The 20,483-nt window shown below is 36.2% G+C and overlaps 3 protein-coding genes across 4 annotated transcripts; 1 reads left to right on the top strand and 2 right to left on the bottom strand.

Annotated features, from left to right (window-relative positions):
* Window positions 1-1,364: 1,364 nt before the first annotated feature.
* LOC103440543 (uncharacterized) lies at window positions 1,365-4,309 on the top strand. Its single transcript, XM_070826772.1, has 8 exons — window positions 1,365-1,418; window positions 1,494-1,662; window positions 2,052-2,151; window positions 2,648-2,654; window positions 2,997-3,092; window positions 3,214-3,246; window positions 3,758-3,866; window positions 4,179-4,309. Exons 1-8 carry the CDS (start codon window positions 1,365-1,367, stop codon window positions 4,307-4,309), a joined length of 699 nt encoding a protein of 232 aa, XP_070682873.1.
* Window positions 4,310-4,794: 485 nt separating this feature from the next.
* On the bottom strand, window positions 4,795-9,912 carry LOC103417235 (disease resistance protein RUN1-like). Of its 2 annotated transcripts, none has more exons than XM_070826634.1 (6): window positions 9,131-9,912; window positions 7,322-8,420; window positions 6,938-7,237; window positions 5,982-6,839; window positions 5,194-5,860; window positions 4,795-5,084 (listed from the first exon to the last, which is right to left on the bottom strand). In XM_070826634.1, exons 1-6 carry the CDS (start codon window positions 9,640-9,642, stop codon window positions 4,912-4,914), a joined length of 3,609 nt encoding a protein of 1,202 aa, XP_070682735.1. In that variant the 5' UTR covers window positions 9,643-9,912; the 3' UTR covers window positions 4,795-4,911. The 2 variants fall into 2 exon arrangements, with proteins under 2 accessions (XP_070682735.1, XP_070682736.1); XM_070826635.1 differs by having other exon boundaries at window positions 7,322-9,028; window positions 9,084-9,778.
* Window positions 9,913-16,187: 6,275 nt separating this feature from the next.
* Window positions 16,188-20,028, bottom strand: LOC103440470 (serpin-ZX-like). Its single transcript, XM_008379161.4, has 2 exons — window positions 19,506-20,028; window positions 16,188-17,105 (listed from the first exon to the last, which is right to left on the bottom strand). Exons 1-2 carry the CDS (start codon window positions 19,893-19,895, stop codon window positions 16,329-16,331), a joined length of 1,167 nt encoding a protein of 388 aa, XP_008377383.3. The 5' UTR covers window positions 19,896-20,028; the 3' UTR covers window positions 16,188-16,328.
* Window positions 20,029-20,483: the final 455 nt, after the last annotated feature.

Raw genomic sequence — 20,483 nt, 5'->3', positions numbered from 1 at the left:
GTAACAGAGAAAGTGCAGATGAGAGAAAGGAGAGAAGGAAGGGAGCGGGGTAGATGAGTGGGTGTGCGGGGAGGTGGGTGCAGGGAAGAGAAGGGAGGGAGGAGGGAGGGAGCGAGAAGGAGGGAGGGGGTCGCGAAGGGTGGGGCAGGATGCCCAGAAAAGTTAATTTTTTTATTTTTCTATTTAATTTTTTTTAAGTTTTTAAATTTTTTTTATTTTTTAATATGTTCTGGTCCCATATTGATACGTGTCATCTCCAGATGAGCACTAAGTCATTAATTAACGGTTGACAGATATATAAAACTGTCCCAAAATTAAAACTTGAGGTATGACTTTGTGATAAAAAAACATCGTGTACCAAATGTTGAAAAACCATGAAACTTTAGGGAACTGAGATTAACCTTTTATTTTTTCAATTGATGCTTTAGCAGTTTCTATTATCTACTTTTTGGGGTATAAATGGTATCTAAAATTTCAAAATGCATGTTCTTTATGACAATCTATGGTATTTATAAAATAATTCATGTTAGAGTAATTTCATTTTTCCTTTCCCTTCATTGCAGTCCCGGCAAAAAGCACTTGCAGACTTGCAGCAGATGCACTATGCACGTACATTTTACTGTCATGTCTTTCTTCGTTAGTGATTCTGTTATAGCTGAATAATGTGAATGTCAATTGAGTGATTTGTGTTCCTGGGTATATGCTTAGTGCAGTGTATTTTCTATATGTACAATTTTCTTCTTCAGTTTCTACTGTTTTTCGTTTTTTTGAGTTATGTAAACTATCAATGTTGTTATTGTAGCTTGAGAAGCTGAGTGATATGTAGGCCTAGTTTGGGAGTGAGGTGTTTAAAAAAAAAGCACCCATGAAAAAAAGCTGTGAGGGTTTTAGGTGTTTGGTAAACTGAAAAAAAAAGGGCTTATTTTGGAAGCTGCTGTGAGAATAAGCTGAAATCAAAGGAAAAAACTGAAGCTGCTATTTGCAGCTTTGGAAAACTGGTTTTTTTTCAAAGCACACGGAGTTACAGTGCTCCTTTAATGAAAAGACCCACTATCAGACTGCTTTTTTTCCAAAAGCACTTTTACAAAAAAGTTTACCAAACGCTCTGCTGATTTATTTCACAGTCGCTTATTCTCACAGCACAACCGCTTATTCTCACAGCAGCTTTTTTTCAAAGCACAGCAATACCAAACCAGCCCGTAGTGCCAACCTGTGTCACAGTTGAAGTTCATTACAGAGGCCTGGCTACAGGTACACCACAAATTACCACACTTTTCTACCAAGAGTTTACTGCTTTTTCTTATTAAATTTTCTCTATTTTCAAATAGTTGAATATAGGCGTGTACTAAAATGGACATATGCTGATGGATATTATTGGCCGGAGCATGACCATGTCAAGTTCTTTGGGTTCTTGCAAGGTATGTCATTTTCTCAAGCTTGAAGAGAGACAATGCATCGTGTTGCTTTGTCCTAGTTAATTTCTGTTTCTATAGGTGAAGCTGAGTCTGGGTTGGAACGGCCTCATCAATGTGCAGAAAATGAGCCACAAGTTTACCTCAATGGTAAGGAATTTCAATGAGTTTCGCACAAAACTTACTGGATTGACCAGGTTATGTTCTACTAAAGATATTACACTTTGGGAAGTTCAAAGTAGTCCAATTGGTCAGAAATTCAGTTGTTTTCAACAAACAGTAGACACTTTGGGAGTTTGATTACAGAAACATCAATTAAATCACCACTATAGAGGTAGGTATTTGTTGCAGTTGTCAAAAGCATAATGTTGGCATGGAAGGTAAATCGGTTGGGCAGCCATGTTTTGTTGATCTAAGGACAGCAAAGATGAAGCCAGATTTCAAAAAGCCCCTAGGATGTCAATACAAATCTTTCCTGCTTGATCTCATATAAAACTTAGCATCATTTAGCAAAAAAAGTTGGCATTGGGGCTACCATGGTCTAATTGACTGTCCCACTTTGTACTGTTTGCATTTTCATTAACTTCTTACTGCATATGTTCATGTATTGCTTTTCCTAATACATATCCTGTTCTGTAGGTAAATCTGGACGATCTAAGATGTCACAGTCATCTAAAAACATTGACAGTGATGGTGATGGTGATGAGGATTGGTCACGAATTTCTGAGTTGCTGTCGAGGTACTCAAATCATAATTAGATACTCTGAGAAGAAGAATCATATTCTACTATGTACATATGCTCTTACTGTATTGAAGTCTATCTATAAAACTGAATTTTTTTTTTCCGTTCTTCATGCCATACTTCGCTGATCCATTTGGAGCAGCAAAAAGAACTTCGAAGTTTTATTGTTTTATTGTTAAAATTCTCGTAAATGGTGGATTCAATCAAGTACCTTACTATTATTGCTGTATTTCAATGCCTTGGTGTCTCTTTTGTTATATTTTACTACATGGTTCGTATCAGTTAATAAATGACGCTATTATGTTATAAAGTTTGTCAACTATTTAATATGAAATATACCAGACGATAGTTTTCTGAAATTTAAATTCCATTAGGCACTAAATTAAATTAGTTATCAAAAGGGGCCGGCAAAGAACCATGGAATGCATTTGTAAATTATACTTGTAAAAAATCTATGTTGCCATATGTTTAATTTAAGTATACTCTTGGGCAGTTCTGCTGTGAATTCTTTCATGCTCCGACAACTTCTCTTGCATGAATTTTAGAAATTTGTTCTACTATGTTCAACTTTTCATTATTGTTTACATTTCCATGTTGGTTACTTGGTCTAACTAAGACCTGTCACGTCGTATCTTGTAGAATGCTACTTTCAGAAACAAATCGATAAACAAATGGCAGAGGAAGACAGAGGTGACCACAGGTGCTGCTGCTATTAAAAGCAAACTGCATCCTTTAAGTCTGGCTCTATAATTGAACTTGTAACCATGCCTTTCCTATGAAGGACTTGTGCCATGCTTTGCCAGATATTCACCAGGAATAAATTTTTCCTTTTCCAATTGCAGAATATTAGTGAACAAGTTGCTTCATATATGAGAGATCCAAGCAGAATGGTTAGGCAGATGCGGATGAGGAAATCAGCAGTTGCTGTATTTGGTACTGTAAGATATTAACTCTCACGTGCATGCTCATTTTTGCTTCATAATTTTAACATCATAACAAGACGGGTTTTTCTTAAGTTTTGTACATTTAGTAACTTAAACATGTGTTGTGGATGTGCAGGTTCCTGAGGGGTACAACACTGCAAAGGAAAGGGTACTGATTGCATATAATTGTGGTTAACTATAATTCTATACTAATCTGAGGACCCATCTGTAAGTTCATTGGAATCGAATGTCCATGGAATTTACGCTTTTTCCATGTTGCTATTTTAAGTTTTTAACTCCCAAATGAGGTACGAATTAATTATTTGGGATGGATGCAGTCTATAATTAGTTTGATACTACGTTTGAACAAATTTGGGTTGTTTGTGGTGTTTGGTACTTTGCTTCATTTTTCTTTTTGGATGGCCCAATGTGACTTGATGAATTTGTTCCTTTTATTGCTACAAGAAAAGATCATGCAACCTGTGTGTGAGGACTGTGACGGTTTCAATACTCTTCATGCGCCATTACCTTTAATTGCATCTTTATGTTTAAAATTAGTATTCGTTTGCCGCTTCGATGTGTAGCCTGTAAGGTTTGCTTTAATTATCTCTTTGATGTGTTATAAAAGTTATATTTCTATTTGCACAAGTTAAGTACTTTTATTCCTTCACTCTGATAAGACACAATCTGATGCTGGTGCAAAAGCTGATGGTGACCCCTTGGATGACTCTGAGTTTTACCAGCAATTTCTAAAAGAATGTTTTGAGACAATTGACCCAGCAACTTTTGGTAAAACTATTGGGCATCTCATACTTCATATATGAATGATTGCATTTGAATTTGATATACGGTTTACCCAATCTATAAGATTTCCTGTAGTTCAAAACACATGTAATCAGATTGCATATAAAAACTGTGGCTTTTGGAAATTGTTAAGGATTGTATTGTCCTAAGTGATGTCCGGTATCCTCGTTAATTTGCTGCTTTGGATATGTGGGGTTGATGAACATGATTTTCAGACAATTCGGACTCGTCTAACCAACTTTAAGAACTAAGTCTGAGTCATGAGGAGAGTTTCATTCAAACAATCTGTATCTGCAGCCATTGAAGTCAATGTTTATGAGAAGATAGAAAATTTCATGGCTCCAGAGACCGTGGTCGTTTCTCCTATGCTTCCTGACCTTAATAATTTGTTCGGGTTGAAGAAGCAGAAACCAGCTTTCGTAGTGTAGTAGCAACGCAAGGCTGAATCAGCTGTATAGTCCTTAGATCGCAGGCTAAGAAATTGTCTGCTCTTAATTTATGTGATATATTAGTCAATCTAATATCTGTTGTACTGATATTTATGTAATTTACATAATTTTTCAATGGGAGCCGAATCTTTTACGAAGCATGATTTTGTTGTAAATGACAATTAACACCAGTAAATTTGACATTTATAAGCAGATAGGATGTTTTCACTTTCCCCGGTGCCAAAATATTTTCCCCCAGTTCAAAGAATTGACTTTTGCCTGGTATTGCTAAAGATACCTATGTCAAAGTCCTTCCCTTGTATGTTTAGAATCATTTTTTTTTCCCAATTATTTACTGCTGCTATAGAATCATCTGTTTATCTTCTCTGGTACATGATTGTATGCAATCAGTGGCAGGGAAGAAAAATTTTAAGCATCGCTAATGTTGGATGTATTTTATGCTATATTTATGCAATATTTGATGATTTTGAACACATTTGAACTTCGATATTTTGAAGGCAGAAAACATCTTAAAAACAAGGAGGGAATCCAAAGATATGTCTGTATCAAATAAAATTACAAACTCATGGATGGCTTGTGGACTAGAGTCGCTTCTTTTTCTGGGAGATGGAGGACCGAACTACTAGAGCAAGCGTGAAAAATAAGCCGGCAGCTGTGAGGAGCACCTTCCAGCCTCCAAGGCTGCAGTTGTTACTGGCAACCCTCGTCCTTGCAATTGTGTAATTAGGTTCATCCTCTTGCCCTTTTTCTTTGTCTGAAAAACATACAAATAACATAAAATTTATGTTTTTGAATTGAATTCAGATGGACTTGGAAGTGTTTGGATGGAGTATAATTCATTGCAATACAACGACACTGCATACCTGTGTCTTCTTCATCAGTGTCCATGATCAGGCGATTTAAAAATCTCTGCGGAAAGAAATCAGTGTCTTCAACAGTTTCTTTATCGCAACCTAGGAAGTATATTCCTGGTGTATACTCCCACATGGACAAATCTCCACCGATGACACAAGGGTAATTAGGATCTGATTTGATGTTGTGTTGGGTACTTATCATCATATTATTCTGGTGCTCTTGCACAAGCTCGACACCAAACTCCTTGAGCTGAAACTTACCAAGGCTCAAAAGTACTAAAACAAGCACTTCATCTCCACATTGTAATGTTGTTTCACTCTCCATCCTCCAATGGCTTAACCATATCATATCTTCTCCCTCTTCTGGAATACCGTAGAAAGTTGGGACATAGATCCACTTTAGACCCTTGCTCTTGTTACTCACTTTGATTATTATTGAGGATTTATAACCATCATCATCATCATCATCATCATCATCATCACCATCATCATCAATATAATTAGAATTCTCCTCATTTGCATAGGTAGCAGAGATGTTCAAGCCTCGGATTTTGTGACTAGCAAGGAGTAAAGGGACAATAAAAGAGATGGAGGACTTGGTACTTTTATAGCTGAACTGGCCTGGAACCTCATTCCCAACAAAAAATGTGCTGAATATACCAAATTGATACAGTCCCTATGCATTTTCCATGATCATCACAACATTACTGAGTCATTTATTTCCCATTATATATTTGACTTATGAGAGAAAGGGAGAGGGGCGAGAGAGAGAGAGAGAGAGAGAGAGAGAGGCGCACCTGGACGGGACTCCACCTATCCTCTTTTGAATGAAAGCAACCTATTGGGCTGTTCATTCGAATTGCAGGCATGGATCCCAAGTTGCACAAGCCCAAAAGTTTGATCATTTCTGCATCAACTCTATCAATAGGCTCTAACTTGTAATGGTACTCCCACTCAACTACGTTGTAGATGTCTCTCGCAAAGGCATGTAGTTGGAACCCTCTAAACGATTGATATGTTACTTCTTTCAATGATATGCAATCGGATACATCCATCTTTTTGTGTACTCTCGGCAACCCCACAAGCGATTCGAGCCTATCACAACCCATGAAAGAGAGTTTATCGAGCCTCCTCAAACCCTTGATGAAACCTGGCAGACTGGAAATTGGATTCTCACCTAACTTCAGTCTTCGCAACGAGGATAGACTACTTAAATCCCTACAAAAGGCATCATCAGAAAGATTGCACCCCTTTAGACTCAACCCTACTAAAGAGCATGGAAAAGAACTCAAGATACTTGAACTTCTTTCTGTCCATAATTCACTTAATGGAATTCCATCTGTTTCAAGAACTTTCAGAGCTATCTTCTTCATCATCTCCATTGGAAACTCATCAAGATTTGAGCAACCCGATAAAATGAGTGTTTCAAGTGATTTAAGCAAACACATGTTCTTCGGAAGCATCCTAAGATTCGTGCAATCTTTCACGTTTAAGTACACAAGCCTCTCCAGGTTTCCAATGGATTCATGAACATTAATCAGGCTTGTGCAATCTACAAGAATTAGTTCTTCTAGACTGGGGCAAAGTGAGAAGTCCATGATTTCAGTGAGGGCATGAGAATGGCTGACGTCAAGGATCTTCAATGATGGAAGAAACTGTGTAAAATTAAAAAAAAAATGTGTAGGAGTTAATTTTAACATATACAATTGGTCAAAAAATAAAAAACTGAATTGAAATGCGTAGACTAACATACTTTTGTTCCTTTCCAGACTTGTCTCAAGCTACTGTATTGCATGTCAAGAACAATTAGACACCCCAAAGGAAAATCAATAGGTATAGAATCCAATGGAAATTGAAGCCAACACAACCATCTTAATCCTGTAGGGAAATCTGCATAACATCCATCTAGTCGTACATGACTAAGATGTAGTAGCTGTAATTTGCGCATCTTTTCAAATGCATTGGTTTCCAAGACCGTCTCATTTGTATTTATTGGACTATGTGCAGGAAGCATAAGCATATTCAGGACAATACCTTGGATTTTTTTTGTACCCTAAAGGAAAAAGCAGAAAACGTTAGTATGAATAATTTTCACAAGAAGAAATAAATATACAGACATTAAAGGCATGTTTCTTACATTCTTGTCCCTCAATACTTGGAAAGAATCCTTATGGCGCCATAGTCTACTACGTTTCTCAAGCTCTTCTGATTCTAGACGAACAATTTCTCTCCCCATGTCACGAATCATGTCATGCATATTCACCTTGCCGTATTTATCAATTGTCACCAAGCATCTATCAATGAGATTTTGAATGCCAACAATTGTATAGAAATCACATCCATCGAGTATCTTAGTAATGTAGTTTTTGTTCCTTTTTATTAGGAAACAAGCAATGTGGAGGAATAATTTTCGGTCATGGTCATCTTGTAAACTGTCATAGCTTACTCTTAGTTTATTCATGATTTCACCATTAGGAATAACGTTTAGCTTCTCCAAGGCACTTTCCCATACACCCATGCTTTCCCCTGATAAAGAAGAACCCAAAACTTGAAGAGCTAATGGAAGTCCGCCACAATGTTGCACTACCATTTTTGAATGCTTCATGTAATCTTCTGTGGGACGATCCTGGCCAAATGCATGCCAACTGAAAAGCTCTAGTGATGCATTGTAATTCAAGGTTTCAACTTTGTACACCTTTATAACTTGATGTGCTCTTAGCAATCTTTCACGCCTAGTTGTTATAAGTATCTTACTTCCGGGATAAAACCGATCTTTCATTTTTAGTACTACATCTAATTGATCCTTATGGTCCACATCATCAAGAACAAGTAGAACTTTTCTAGAGCTTATGGCGCTTTCAATCTTAATTATTCCCTCACTAACAGTCTGTATTTTCACTTCTCTACCGATCAAAATATCAGAAAGAAGTTGCATTTGTATTTGAACTAAGCCATTTGGTCGATCAGCTCTTTCTTTGATATTTTCAATGAAACTACTTCCTTCAAAGCTTGTAAAATTTGAATTGTAAACATGTTTTGCAATGGTTGTCTTCCCTATTCCTGACATGCCATACACAACAAGTATACCAACATCACTTGATCCATTTTGTAACCACAAATTGATGTCTTTGACTTGAGATTTGATTCCAATCAATTTTGGTTCAACACTCAATGGTGTGCGACTTAACTTGCCTCCAATCACTTTAACAATTTTTTTGATAAACTTTGATTCGTACCTAAGAATTTACAAACGAAATGAAAAATAAATCAAGCATGTCATGTGCAATAAACCATCTTAATGAGACTAATTTTTTTTTTTTTCAATTGGAAAGTGGTATAGGCTTTTTGGCGGATAGTGGATAGTGGACCTGCAGTAGTAAAAAAAAATTTAAAAAATAAAAGACATAAGGCGGAAAGAGAGAGAGAGAAGGGGATATGCTGCTTTAATTTTAGAGTTATTCTCAATTGATTATAAGTATTTATTTGAATTTATGTCCAACTTTGAAGCTAGGTTTTCGACTTTTCTTTGGAGTACATATGTTTAGTATTAATTTCCTGAATGAGAAAGGTAAGTAGGAAATTATGACTTAAAGTTTAGAGTAAGCATGATAAAAATTTCTCTGACGCAATGCATTGCGCTGTCTATATGTTCGCTATTTGAGAAATTGTTCGCTTTGTGACTATTTTGGATTGTTAGAGCTCTGAATCAATGTTTTGATTCGAATCCAAGTTTTAACAATGATTCGATTATCTTGCAGATAAGATTCTAGACAAAAATTGAGAGTTTTTGTTAACTTTTTGTGTCTTAGGTCCTTCATGTAGACTACCATGGAAAATGTGATTTCTTTAAATTGGGATTATTATTCACTACTGAGATTGATTAATATAAATCAAGGTACCAAATTGACTGAAGAAAGAGGAGAGAAATGGAGAAAATGAAAGGTACCCATCATCTTGATTTTGTAAGACCATGCCTGCTAGATCTGCAACCTCTGCAACTGCCTCTCTCCATCCCTTCACCCTTTTCGACGACTGAGTCCTCTCGTGTCTAGCAAATGCTTTTCCCACACTTGCCATCTGCTTCCTCAAGTGGGACGGATCGACATCGTAGAAGACTGGTAAAACTACATGGTCCGAGGTGGTCCTCTTGTGTTCAAGGATCAGCACAAGCTCATCAAGGCACCATCCGGATGACGCGTAATCTTTCGAAAACACGACAACAGAAGCTCGTGACAGCTGGATCGCTTTCTGCAGTCCTGGCTTTATATCTTCTCCTCTCTCAAGTTCATCGTTGTCCCGGAACGTGAGAAATCCTGCGTTGTTCAAGGCTGTGTAGAGGTGGTCGGTAAAAGTCTTACGAGTGTCTTCGCCTCTGAAGCTCAAGAACACGTCGTATCGGTAACCCCGAAAAGTGTTGGAATCAGAGGAGGTCCGTGGAGATGTTCTCACAAGAGCCATTGATGTGGATCGGTGTTCAAACAGCTCTTTGCTAGCTGCATTGCAAGTGTTGGTGTGCAGGGGAAATATTTAATTGGGTCATTCCTATCTACTCCCATGAAAATTACCAATAATTATAAAATGGGTCGTTCACATGCATTGACCCAAAAAGCATTTCTTTATGTCTTGGTTGGCCACTAGCGGCAGAGATGAAAAGAAAAAGGAAGGAGCATGTTTTATATGTGATTTTATAAATTACAATTTATACCGATAATTGCTTACCTTTTTTTGATAAAATGCATTTCTAATTGCACTTAGATTTTTGGTGATAAAATACAGCACGTTTTGATCGGTGCTCCATACTCATTTCTCGTCCTTCAAATGTTGAAGCCATTTCTACCGATCGTCAATCCACCAACTAGTGTTACCAATTGTCTTATAGATGATATAGTTATGAGACAAAAATTAAAACTTGATAGAATTTCATAATAATGTGGCAGTAATGTTTAGTTACTTTCATAAGGTAAGTTCAGAATAACCTGAATCTGGGTACATGTATGGTTGAACTTGAGGTGGTTGATCGAATTGTTGTGCAATTATATGCTTTTTCTATAGTTATAGGTTGGACCAAAAGAGAACACTTGTGGCAGTGGTTGGTTTAGAATTCAAATCTTAGGGTCCCAGTGTTAGGTCCAAGTTTTTAGATAGAAACACAGAGCGAGACGTGCAAAAAAAAAATTTCAATTTGTTCACTAAGGCATTTCGTTGAACACTTCATAGACTTGTCGTCAACCAAATCATGTTGCGCATAGTAGATTTTGTAAACATTTTTCTTCTGTTAATGTTTGAGCTACACCTTAAGAATCTTGTTGGAACATATGTTAAATATACGAAATATATAAAGTGGCGAGAAATGTATATAAGACACAATATTTACAAGGTTCGACAAGTTATGCCAACATCCCCGAAGTAGCAATACTGATTTCTCGTTACACAAAATATAATTTACAATGTAAGAAACAAGGGAAATTGGGAGCAATTTGTTCTTTGGCGTATTTGTATATTTTCTGGATGTCTGGCCATGTTTTTTTTTTTCTTTCTTCTTTTTCAGTCTCTCACTCCCATTTGTAAGAAAATGGGTAACAGTTAGTAGACATAACGATGGAGGTGACTTTCCTTAATTTCCTTTTCTTTTTCCCTCTTTTTCTCTACTCTTCGAAGCTTGCCTCTCACTTTCCCTTCTCCTTTTCTTTTCTTCTTTTCCCTTCTTCTTTTTCTCTTTTCTCCAAAATTTCTTGTCTTCTTTTCCCTTCTTTTCTCTATTCTCCGGAATTTTCTCTCATTCTCACCCCTTCCTTTTCTACATTTACTTTCTCCTTTTCCTTCTCATTTTTCCTCTCCTTTGATGTCATTGTTTAGGGCTAATATGTGAACATGTTATGTTCTAGAGAGGTGTAAATTATAGTCTCACAAATCCATTTTTCCAAGAATTAGCTTTTGATCTATTAGACCAACTCCAGCCCTTAGACCCAAACTCAAATATTTGGGTTTAAACACAAAAATTTGCCACCTAAAGCTGAGACTCATACCTAAAATATTTGGGTTTGGATCCAAATCAAAATCAAAAATTGGGTTCAAATTTGGCTGATCTAAGAGTTAGTAGCCGACAACTAGCCCCCACATGGCAAGGAACTCAGTTGTCCAATAAAAACTGTGGCCTTTTGATTTTTGGACCATTGGTTATCAATGGTCCAGATCAAACTCTCTATTTTGGGCAATCCTTTGAAATTGATTGAACAATCCATATTTGTTTTTGTCAAATCCAATGGTAAAAACGATCCAACACTGAAATTTAAATTCAACGATAAAAAAAATATGCATATTTGGTATTGTATATTGAAGTTTGGTTGGTTGATGTATACATTGAAATTTGGTCGGTTAGTGGTTGGTTGGTGTAGTTTGTTCCGTTTTGGAAATGTTGTAGGAATTTAAATTTTTTTAGGTTAAAACATTCGTAAAACTAAATTAAGATAACATAACTCAAAGTTTCTCTAAAATAATTAATACATTTTAAGTTCTGAAACTTAGGTCTGGAGGGTCTGTTTACAGAGCTAAATTTTGTCTTCTAGTGGACCCAAATTTTTGAATTTGGGTTCAAGGATTGGAATTGGTCGTAACACTTATCTTTTCAATTTTGGCAAAGATCTTCAATTTTAATTGCACATGTGTGTTAATATTAAAAGAATAAAATACTATTTCAAACCGGGTCAAATACTAGGAGAGGACATGTAAAAATGTACGGGGGTTGGTATGGTACTATGAGACTACATAATGTGAAGACATTTAGAGTTGAATATATCAGTAACCCAAAAAAAAAAAAAAAACCTATACTCTCATATTTGTATTGACGTGGAGATGATAGGTAAATTGGGTCAAAAAGTTTCCAATTTCACTTGTTTGCTTTCCAATTTCACTTGTTTGCTAAATGGAATTATATTAAAGTATTACGGTAGGAAAGCCTCATTCATTCTTGTCTTAAGCATCAATTTTCAGAAGGACGACTTTGGTCCTAATTCTTATTTATAGTGTAAGGAGTTACAGACAAAGATGCATAAGGTCCGAACAACTCTTTTCCTTTTCCATTGTCTTTTTTCCTTTAATATCATCTACATAAAGAAAAGCTAATGAAAATGATCTCAATTTTTTTTTTTATCTATCCAAAAACACTTAATGAATTTTGTTTGATTACAAGGGCAAAAGGCGGTGATAGTATTGTAAATAAGTTAAAATTTAGGCGCAGTGACAATATTACAATTAAGTTAAAATTAAAACAAACAATTGTTTCTTCATAAAACCGACAATTATTTCTTCAAAAAATTTATTAAAAAATCATTAATGTGTTTTTCATTGAAAATTTTGTTGTGTGAAACGTTTTCCATTAAAACTCCCTTACATAAAATCAAAGAGTACTTGAATAAAAGGAAAAACAAATCAAAGCGCATGCAAGGAAAAAGCTCTAGCAAGACAAACGCGTGCAGATGTGGTTGCATGTGCTCAAATCAAAATCAAATTGCTGCTTAAATTTCAGCTCTGTTTATCCTGTATATAAAATACAATGATACGTTGGGTGGTCCTGCACGTGCTGTACTGTTGGATTTCAAGAATTTGGACGTTGGAAACAAGCTTGAACTTATGTTTGACTTGGCCACTTTACAAGAAAACCCCATCTGCTTTTGCAAATCCTATTTTCTAGTATCTCAAACCCCTACAATTTCTGAAAGTGTTTCCCTTGTAATTCTTATGTATCTCGTACAAAGAATAAAACCCTAAAGTTCTATTTATATTGTATGCCTAGCACTTTTGTCTGGAGTAGGATTCTCTCCCCTCCTTTTTCCCTCCTCTTCCCTCTCCTATTTGAACGGTCACGGTTAAGTCACGTTAACATCTTATATTAATTTTTTATAGAAAGAGAAAAACAAAATAAAAAACGTAAGAAGAGGGGATGGAAAAATGAAGGGAAAGAATCCTAGTCCCTTTTGCCTAGCACACCAGCCTAGCTTAATATGCCACAATTTGCCTAGCACTAAGACTTGAACTTTTCTTCTTTATTGGGCCTGCATTGTTCTAGGGGTCAAAAAGGACCCTGCACACCAGCCTAGCTTAATATGCCACAATTTGCCTAGCACTAAGACTTGAACTTTTCTTCTTTATTGGGCCTGCATTGTTCTAGGGGTCAAAAAGGACCCTGCATTAACACTAACTTCATATAATAATAGGTTGAAACAATTTACTTACAGATAAATCTGTTAATAACTCATTATTAACGAGTGGCTTGTTATATCCGATTAAATAACGTGTTAATGTGTAACACTTATCTTTTCAGTTTTGGCAAAGATCTTCAATTTTAATTTCACATGTGTGTTAATATTAAAAGAATAAAATACTATTTCAAACCGGGTCAAATACTAGGAGAGGACATGTAAAAATGTACGGGGGTTGGTATGGTACTATGAGACTACATAATGTGAAGACATTTAGAGTTGAATATATCAGTAACCCAAAAAAAAAAAAAAAACCTATACTCTCAAATTTGTATTGACGTGGAGATGATAGGTAAATTGGGTCAAAAAGTTTCCAATTTCACTTGTTTGCTTTCCAATTTCACTTGTTTGCTAAATGGAATTATATTAAAGTATTACGGTAGGAAAGCCTCATTCATTCTTGTCTTAAGCATCAATTTTCAGAAGGACGACTTTGGTCCTAATTCTTATTTATAGTGTAAGGAGTTACAGACAAAGATGCATAAGGTCCGAACAACTCTTTTCCTTTTCCATTGTCTCTTTTCCTTTAATATCATCTACATAAAGAAAAGCTAATGAAAATGATCTCAATTTTTTTTTTATCTATCCAAAAACACTTAATGAATTTTGTTTGATTACAAGGGCAAAAGGCGGTGATAGTATTGTAAATAAGTTAAAATTTAGGCGCAGTGACAATATTACAATTAAGTTAAAATTAAAACAAACAATTGTTTCTTCATAAAACCGACAATTATTTCTTCAAAAAATTTATTAAAAAATCATTAATGTGTTTTTCATTGAAAATTTTGTTGCGTGAAACGTTTTCCATTAAAACTCCCTTACATAAAATCAAAGAGTACTTGAATAAAAGGAAAAACAAATCAAAGCGTATGCAAGGAAAAAGCTCTAGCAAGACAAACGCGTGCAGATGTGGTTGCATGTGCTCAAATCAAAATCAAATTGCTGCTTAAATTTTAGCTCTGTTTATCCTGTATATAAAATACAATGATACGTTGGGTGGTCCTGCACGTGTTGTACTGTTGGATTTCAAGAATTTGGATGTTGGAAACAAGCTTGAACTTATGTTTGACTTGGCCACTTTACAAGAAAACCCCATCTGCTTTTGCAAATCCTATTTTCTAGTATCTCACACCCCTACAATTTCTGAAAGTGTTTCCCTTGTAATTCTTATGTATCTCGTACAAAGAATAAAACCCTAAAGTTCTATTTATATTGTATGCCTAGCACTTTTGTCTGGAGTAGGATTCTCTCCCCTTTTTTTTCCCCTCCTCTTCCCTCTCCTCCTATTTGAACGGTCACGGTTAAGTCACGTTAACATTTTATATTAATTTTTTATAGAAAAAGAAAAACAAAATAGAGAATGTAAGAAGAGGGGATGAAAAAATGAAGGGAGAGAATCCTAGTCCCTTTTGCCTAGCACACCAGCCTAGCTTAATATGCCACAATTTGCCTAGCACTAAGACTTGAACTTTTCTTCTTTATTGGGCCTGCATTGTTCTAGGGGTCAAAAAGACCCTGCATTAACACTAACTTTATATAATAATAGGTTGAAACAATTTACTTACGGATAAATCTGTTAGTAACTCATTATTAACAAGTGGCTTGTTATATCCGATTAAATAACGTGTTAATATGAAACTTGTTATTTTAGTATCGTTCAGTATCGCGTCAATGAATCATGTACGAAATTGTCAGGTCTAATTGGACCTTATTTTTAAGTGGTCTTATTACAATTGAACCTTAAGAGGTGTCAAATTGTATTTACGTTTCAAAGTTTTTGACCTTAATATGAAACTTGTTATTTTAGTATCGTTCAGTGTCGCGTCAATGAATCATGTACGAAATTGTCGGGTCTAATTGGACCTTATTTTTAAGTGGTCTTATTACAATTGAACCTTAAGAGGTGTCTAATTGTATTTATGTTTCAAAGTTTTTGACCTTAATGACATACTTACTATGTAACCCTTTATTTTTTATGTGTTTAATGATATAAATAAAATTTGGAGATGATAGGGGGATCATTTACTTAAACTATATTTTGTAGATCACTTAGTGTGGCGATTGATGGTTGAATTTCTTCTTTAATGATTTAAAAAATAAAGAAACTAATAATCAACTACCACACCAAATGGTCTACGAAATAAAATCTAAAAACATAATCTCTCTAACATTTGTTTCTTGCCTTGCCCACCTCATGTTAAGTAAACGTGTAATAAATATCAATCAATTGGGTTTATAAATTACTTTTTATTACAAGCGACATTACTTTAACTAGACTAGGAGAAGAAGAGAACTTGAACCCAAAACACAAATGAATGAGGAATGACTGTTCACTGAGACAATCAACCACTTAATTAAAAAAACACGTCTAGTCCAAACCATTCCAGTACAACCGAAGAAAAAAGCATTTCCAACAATAATTGGTAAAACGCCTATCCCAAAGCATTTCCAACAGTTTTGTGTAGCCAAGGCAGAACGCATAACAAAGGCCACATGAGAGAAACAAGACCACATGAACATGATGATCATACATTTATTTTAGAGTAATGCTACACTTGTTATCTAGTTACCATCATTTGTACTATTTTTTTAATAAGGATAAGACCAGCCAATACACGTGAGTCTCATCTCTATTGAAATATGATCAAACTAAATAGTAAGAGTAGTATTTTTGTTTATGAATACATGATTGCTACACTTAACACCTATTTGTACCATCTATCTAGTAGATGTAAGGCCCGTCAATGCATGTGGATTCCGTCTCTATTAGAGAGATGTTACAAATAGATGACAAGATTAACATTTTTGTACATTATATATATATATATATAGATAATCTCGTGTGGTTCTTCGTATACATTTGTATTTCACAGGGTATAACAACACTCAGCCTGCAAGAGGATTGAGTACACGGCCGATGAACAGCACGGCTCCGGTCAATTCTTCCTTGACCAAGAAGAGGAATGGACGATCAGCCACAAAGTCAACCGCCCTCGGCAGACACAGCATAGTTTTACGAAAGGCGGAAGCAGCTGCGGCTTCCGTGCCTTCTTCGTTCACTTCGATGAACGACTTATGGAAAATGCTGGACACGTATAAGTTCTTACCCTCAGGCGAGTCCACCATCTCTGTCAAACCTCCTCCACCACCGAATGGCAGCACCAAGCCCAGACCTTTAAGGACATTCGAAGCTTCAAACCCAAATGAAATCTTAAACTTTGGAATCCTGAAATTACCCACTGCAATTTTTTGCTTGGGAAGATGGCGATCCAAAAACCCGGACTCAGAACCAAGTTTCTCAACCAAAGCTGGCAGCCCATCTTTCGCCTCTGGAAGAAAGATGTGCATGGAGAAACATCGCTTGTCTTCACCTTGCTTGTAATGAAGCCCTAAGACTGAGAAACCATTGAAGGATCTTACATACTGCTTCTTCCTGTTGGTCATGAAGGGCACCTTAACTGCGCTCCCATCGAGAAGGTGGAAATCATGCTCTTTCGTTTGTGATGCATCAAACTTTTCAGTCCAAGCTCCTTTGAAGTATAACGCATTTGCAAAGATGAGCGTGGTTGAGCAGTCAACTGACCCAGGAGGAAGTACCTCCTTGATAAGGCCTCTCGTCTCCTTTTCAGCCCATGAATTCACTCCCGAGGCCACTTGAGCAGCCTTGAGCACCAACAACAGTTACGACAAGTTAGAAAACAATAATATATCAGCCTGCATGTTACTTCAATACTATTAACGTAGTGATGACCGTACTATAACAAAAATCTACGAATTACGATATGATTCTGTAATAGCTAGCTAAGCTATGCAGAAGAACAAGCACAAACAGTAAGAGTATGAACATGAGATTGGATGTTTTGACAGCATTAAGTCCAATTGGTATAAGAAAACCTTATGAGAGGTTGTATACTAATTCTTGTTTACGAAGGATTCTGTTTTGACATTAAACTGATTTGAATTGGGAAACATAAGTTGTTTTCTAAAAGGATTTTAAAGGGAATCCTTATTTTAAAGGGAATCCTTATTGAGTTATGAAAAGGAGATATATGTGCCTATATATATAGGGATAGGATTAAGGGACAAATATTTTTACAAACATTTTTACACTTCTTTGTAGCCTTTAGATTTTATAGCATCCAATGGTTCTTATTCATTCATTAAACGCCATGACTGCTTATGACTGCTTATGTAGATTTTAACTAATATTAAAAATAAAATAAAAACATAAAATTTGGAAGAAAAAAAAATTAAAAAAAAAATAAAAAAGGAAGAAACCCTAAAAGAGGTCTCTGCAACCTCCACGCCTGCAAACTCCTATCTCCCCCAGATCTGCAACTTCCATGCTTGAATCTCATTAGGCAAGCAAAACAAAAACCTAAATTTGATATTATTGTTCGCATATGTATGATGATTAAATTCGGATTTGGAAACAAAATATAGTTTTGTCTGTTCATGTATTTGAAGATTTTTCTACTACTTTAGTTTTTCAAATCAAACAAACAACTATCTCAATACGCTGTCATATGTTTCGAATCTCGATTGAACTCAAAAGGGTGGCTTATGTAACGTTCCTGCATTTTGATGTCAGTACATATGAGAATGTATGCTTTTGGTTCCAGATTGTAACTTAGATATTGATTTTCTTGCCTCGTTTCGTTTCCATGTTTCAACAAATTTTCAATCGAAACACATGGACTGCATATTGAGATGGTTGTTTGTTAGATTTGAAAAGAACCCGTCAAATACATGAATTGACAAAACTAAAAAAAAATTCCAAAACATAATTTAATCACCCTGCTTATATGAACAATAATATAAATTTTAGGGTTTTGTTTTGCTTACCTAATGAATATTCGAGTGTGGAAGTTGTAGAGTTGGGGAGAATGAGGTTGTAGACCACATTCCCCATTTTGCATGATTACAGCTACGAATTAAAAAAAAAAAATTATTTTTAGCTTTAATATTAGTTAAATTTCACGTAAGCATTCATAGCATTTAATGAATTAATAAGAACTCTTGCATGTTATAAAATCTAAAGGCAATAAAGAAGTGTAAAAATGTTTCTAAAAATATTTGTTCCTTGATCCTATATATATATATATATATATATATAGTGACCTCTACTCTCACGGATTAGTGCTCTCTTCGGAACTAAGCCCTATTCTTGGTTAGAGGTTGAAATAATCTGACAGAGAGGAGAAGAGCTATGAAACATGGATACATATACGGATACAGCGATACGATACGACACGATACGACGATACGGAAAATCTCCAAAAATTAAGATACGATACGCTATGGATACGGCAAATAAAAATGTATATAGCAACAAAAATATACATTTTAAAACATAATTCATCATTCAAATTCAAGTACATTTGAATTGTTAGAGAATGAAAGTTCGAAATCTAATCCTCTTTATATAGTAGAAGAAGTGTGAGAGTCGTATTCATGGTTTTAATTAGAAGGAAGCTCTTTGTATTTAGCAACTTTCAATTATAGATGTCTCCTATTAATTTTCTCTTCCTCATTACTTTTTTTTGAAAGTGTAAATGTATCTTAAAAGCAAGATACGTGTATCCTAAATGTAGGATACGCATATCCATCATGTCAAATTCGTGTCCATCAACCAGGATACGTGTCGGACGAGTATCCAAGAGTATTGGGCAAGTATCGTATCCGATCAAGTATCAGATACGGGATACGGGATACGGGACCTAATAGAAGTATCCGTGCATCATAGGAGAAGAGTTACAGTGCACTGAGATCGGTTTGCAGCATTCATGGCGTCTTCAGGTGGCGGTTCATCAGGTTAGTGAATTGCAATGCTTTTATATGAAAAGGTTTTTGTGCTTTACTTGATTGTGATTACTGCAACTTAATCTAGTTCTTGGCAATAATAATTTAACACAAACAGTAATGATTAGAGAAGCAGGCCTACAATTTAGGTTCAACAAAGGAACAAGCATCTCTAATCACATCGAAAAAATAGAAGACTTTGATCAAGAGCATCGTCGAAAAAAAAATCGAAACGACAGGACAGAGGGTTTGGGAACTTACATTGGTCTGAAAATCGACTTGGGTGAGAGCGGCCATGTAAGAAGTTTCCACCACCTGCTTGAAAGATGGCTTCAGAGGGAGACGCCTGTCCACCCAACCACCATTTGCAAACGACAGCTGGGGGCCGCCGCTAGGGGACCCATCGGAGAAAATCACAGAGACGAGCTCGGCGGCGAAGGAGCTGAGGTGGTCGGTGGACTTTGACTGGAGAAAAGACAGCAGCTGGTCCTGAGTCGGACCCTTTGACCCGGCCGCGATCAGGCTCAACAGCACGTGGATGGACAGCGGCGAGTACACGAGGTTCGATTGCTTGCCTTCGGTCTGAAGCAGCTGCTTCGTCAGCCCCAGAGCGAAGTCGTTTTGGTTGATGATGCTTTCTCTCAGATCCATTTCTGCTGTGCTTAACTTTTCTCCGGTCGGATGATATTTTGGTTGCGAGAAGATTGTTCGGCTTTTTGTTTCAGGCTCATCCGAGACTTAAGGACTAAGGTTTCCGAAAAGCCGTCCGTGGTCGGTTACAGGTTCAAACGAATCAGCGCGAAGCCAAGTGGCGAAGAAGACAACAGAGGGAGCATTGGGAAGTACGCTAACATTGGGCCATTCGCGCGAGTCAGAACCACATCGTTTTGGGTAGGGTGGGTTTAGGTACCGTATGGTACACAAACGGGACGGGACGGAATGAAATGGAACGGAAGTTCCGTGTTATGTTTGATATGCGCACACTACTACAAAACCGTTTAATAATGTCGTTATTATAACCGACAAAAAACAACTCTTACTGTCGGATATTATAAAAAATCCGACAGAAACTAGGTGCAGTGGCGGATACACTAACCGACAGAATTGCCAGCGTCAGGAAATAAATTTTCCGACAGAAAGTTCCTGAAAACCGACAGCCATTCTGACGGTTATATTCGACAATATATAATAAATTACTGTCGGATATTATTAATTTATGTCGGTATAAACCGACAATAA

Source organism: Malus domestica, chromosome 08 (genome assembly GCF_042453785.1).
Source record: "Malus domestica chromosome 08, GDT2T_hap1".
Classification (NCBI taxonomy): domain Eukaryota; kingdom Viridiplantae; phylum Streptophyta; class Magnoliopsida; order Rosales; family Rosaceae; genus Malus; species Malus domestica.
This window is presented reverse-complemented; position numbering and strand designations above follow the sequence as displayed.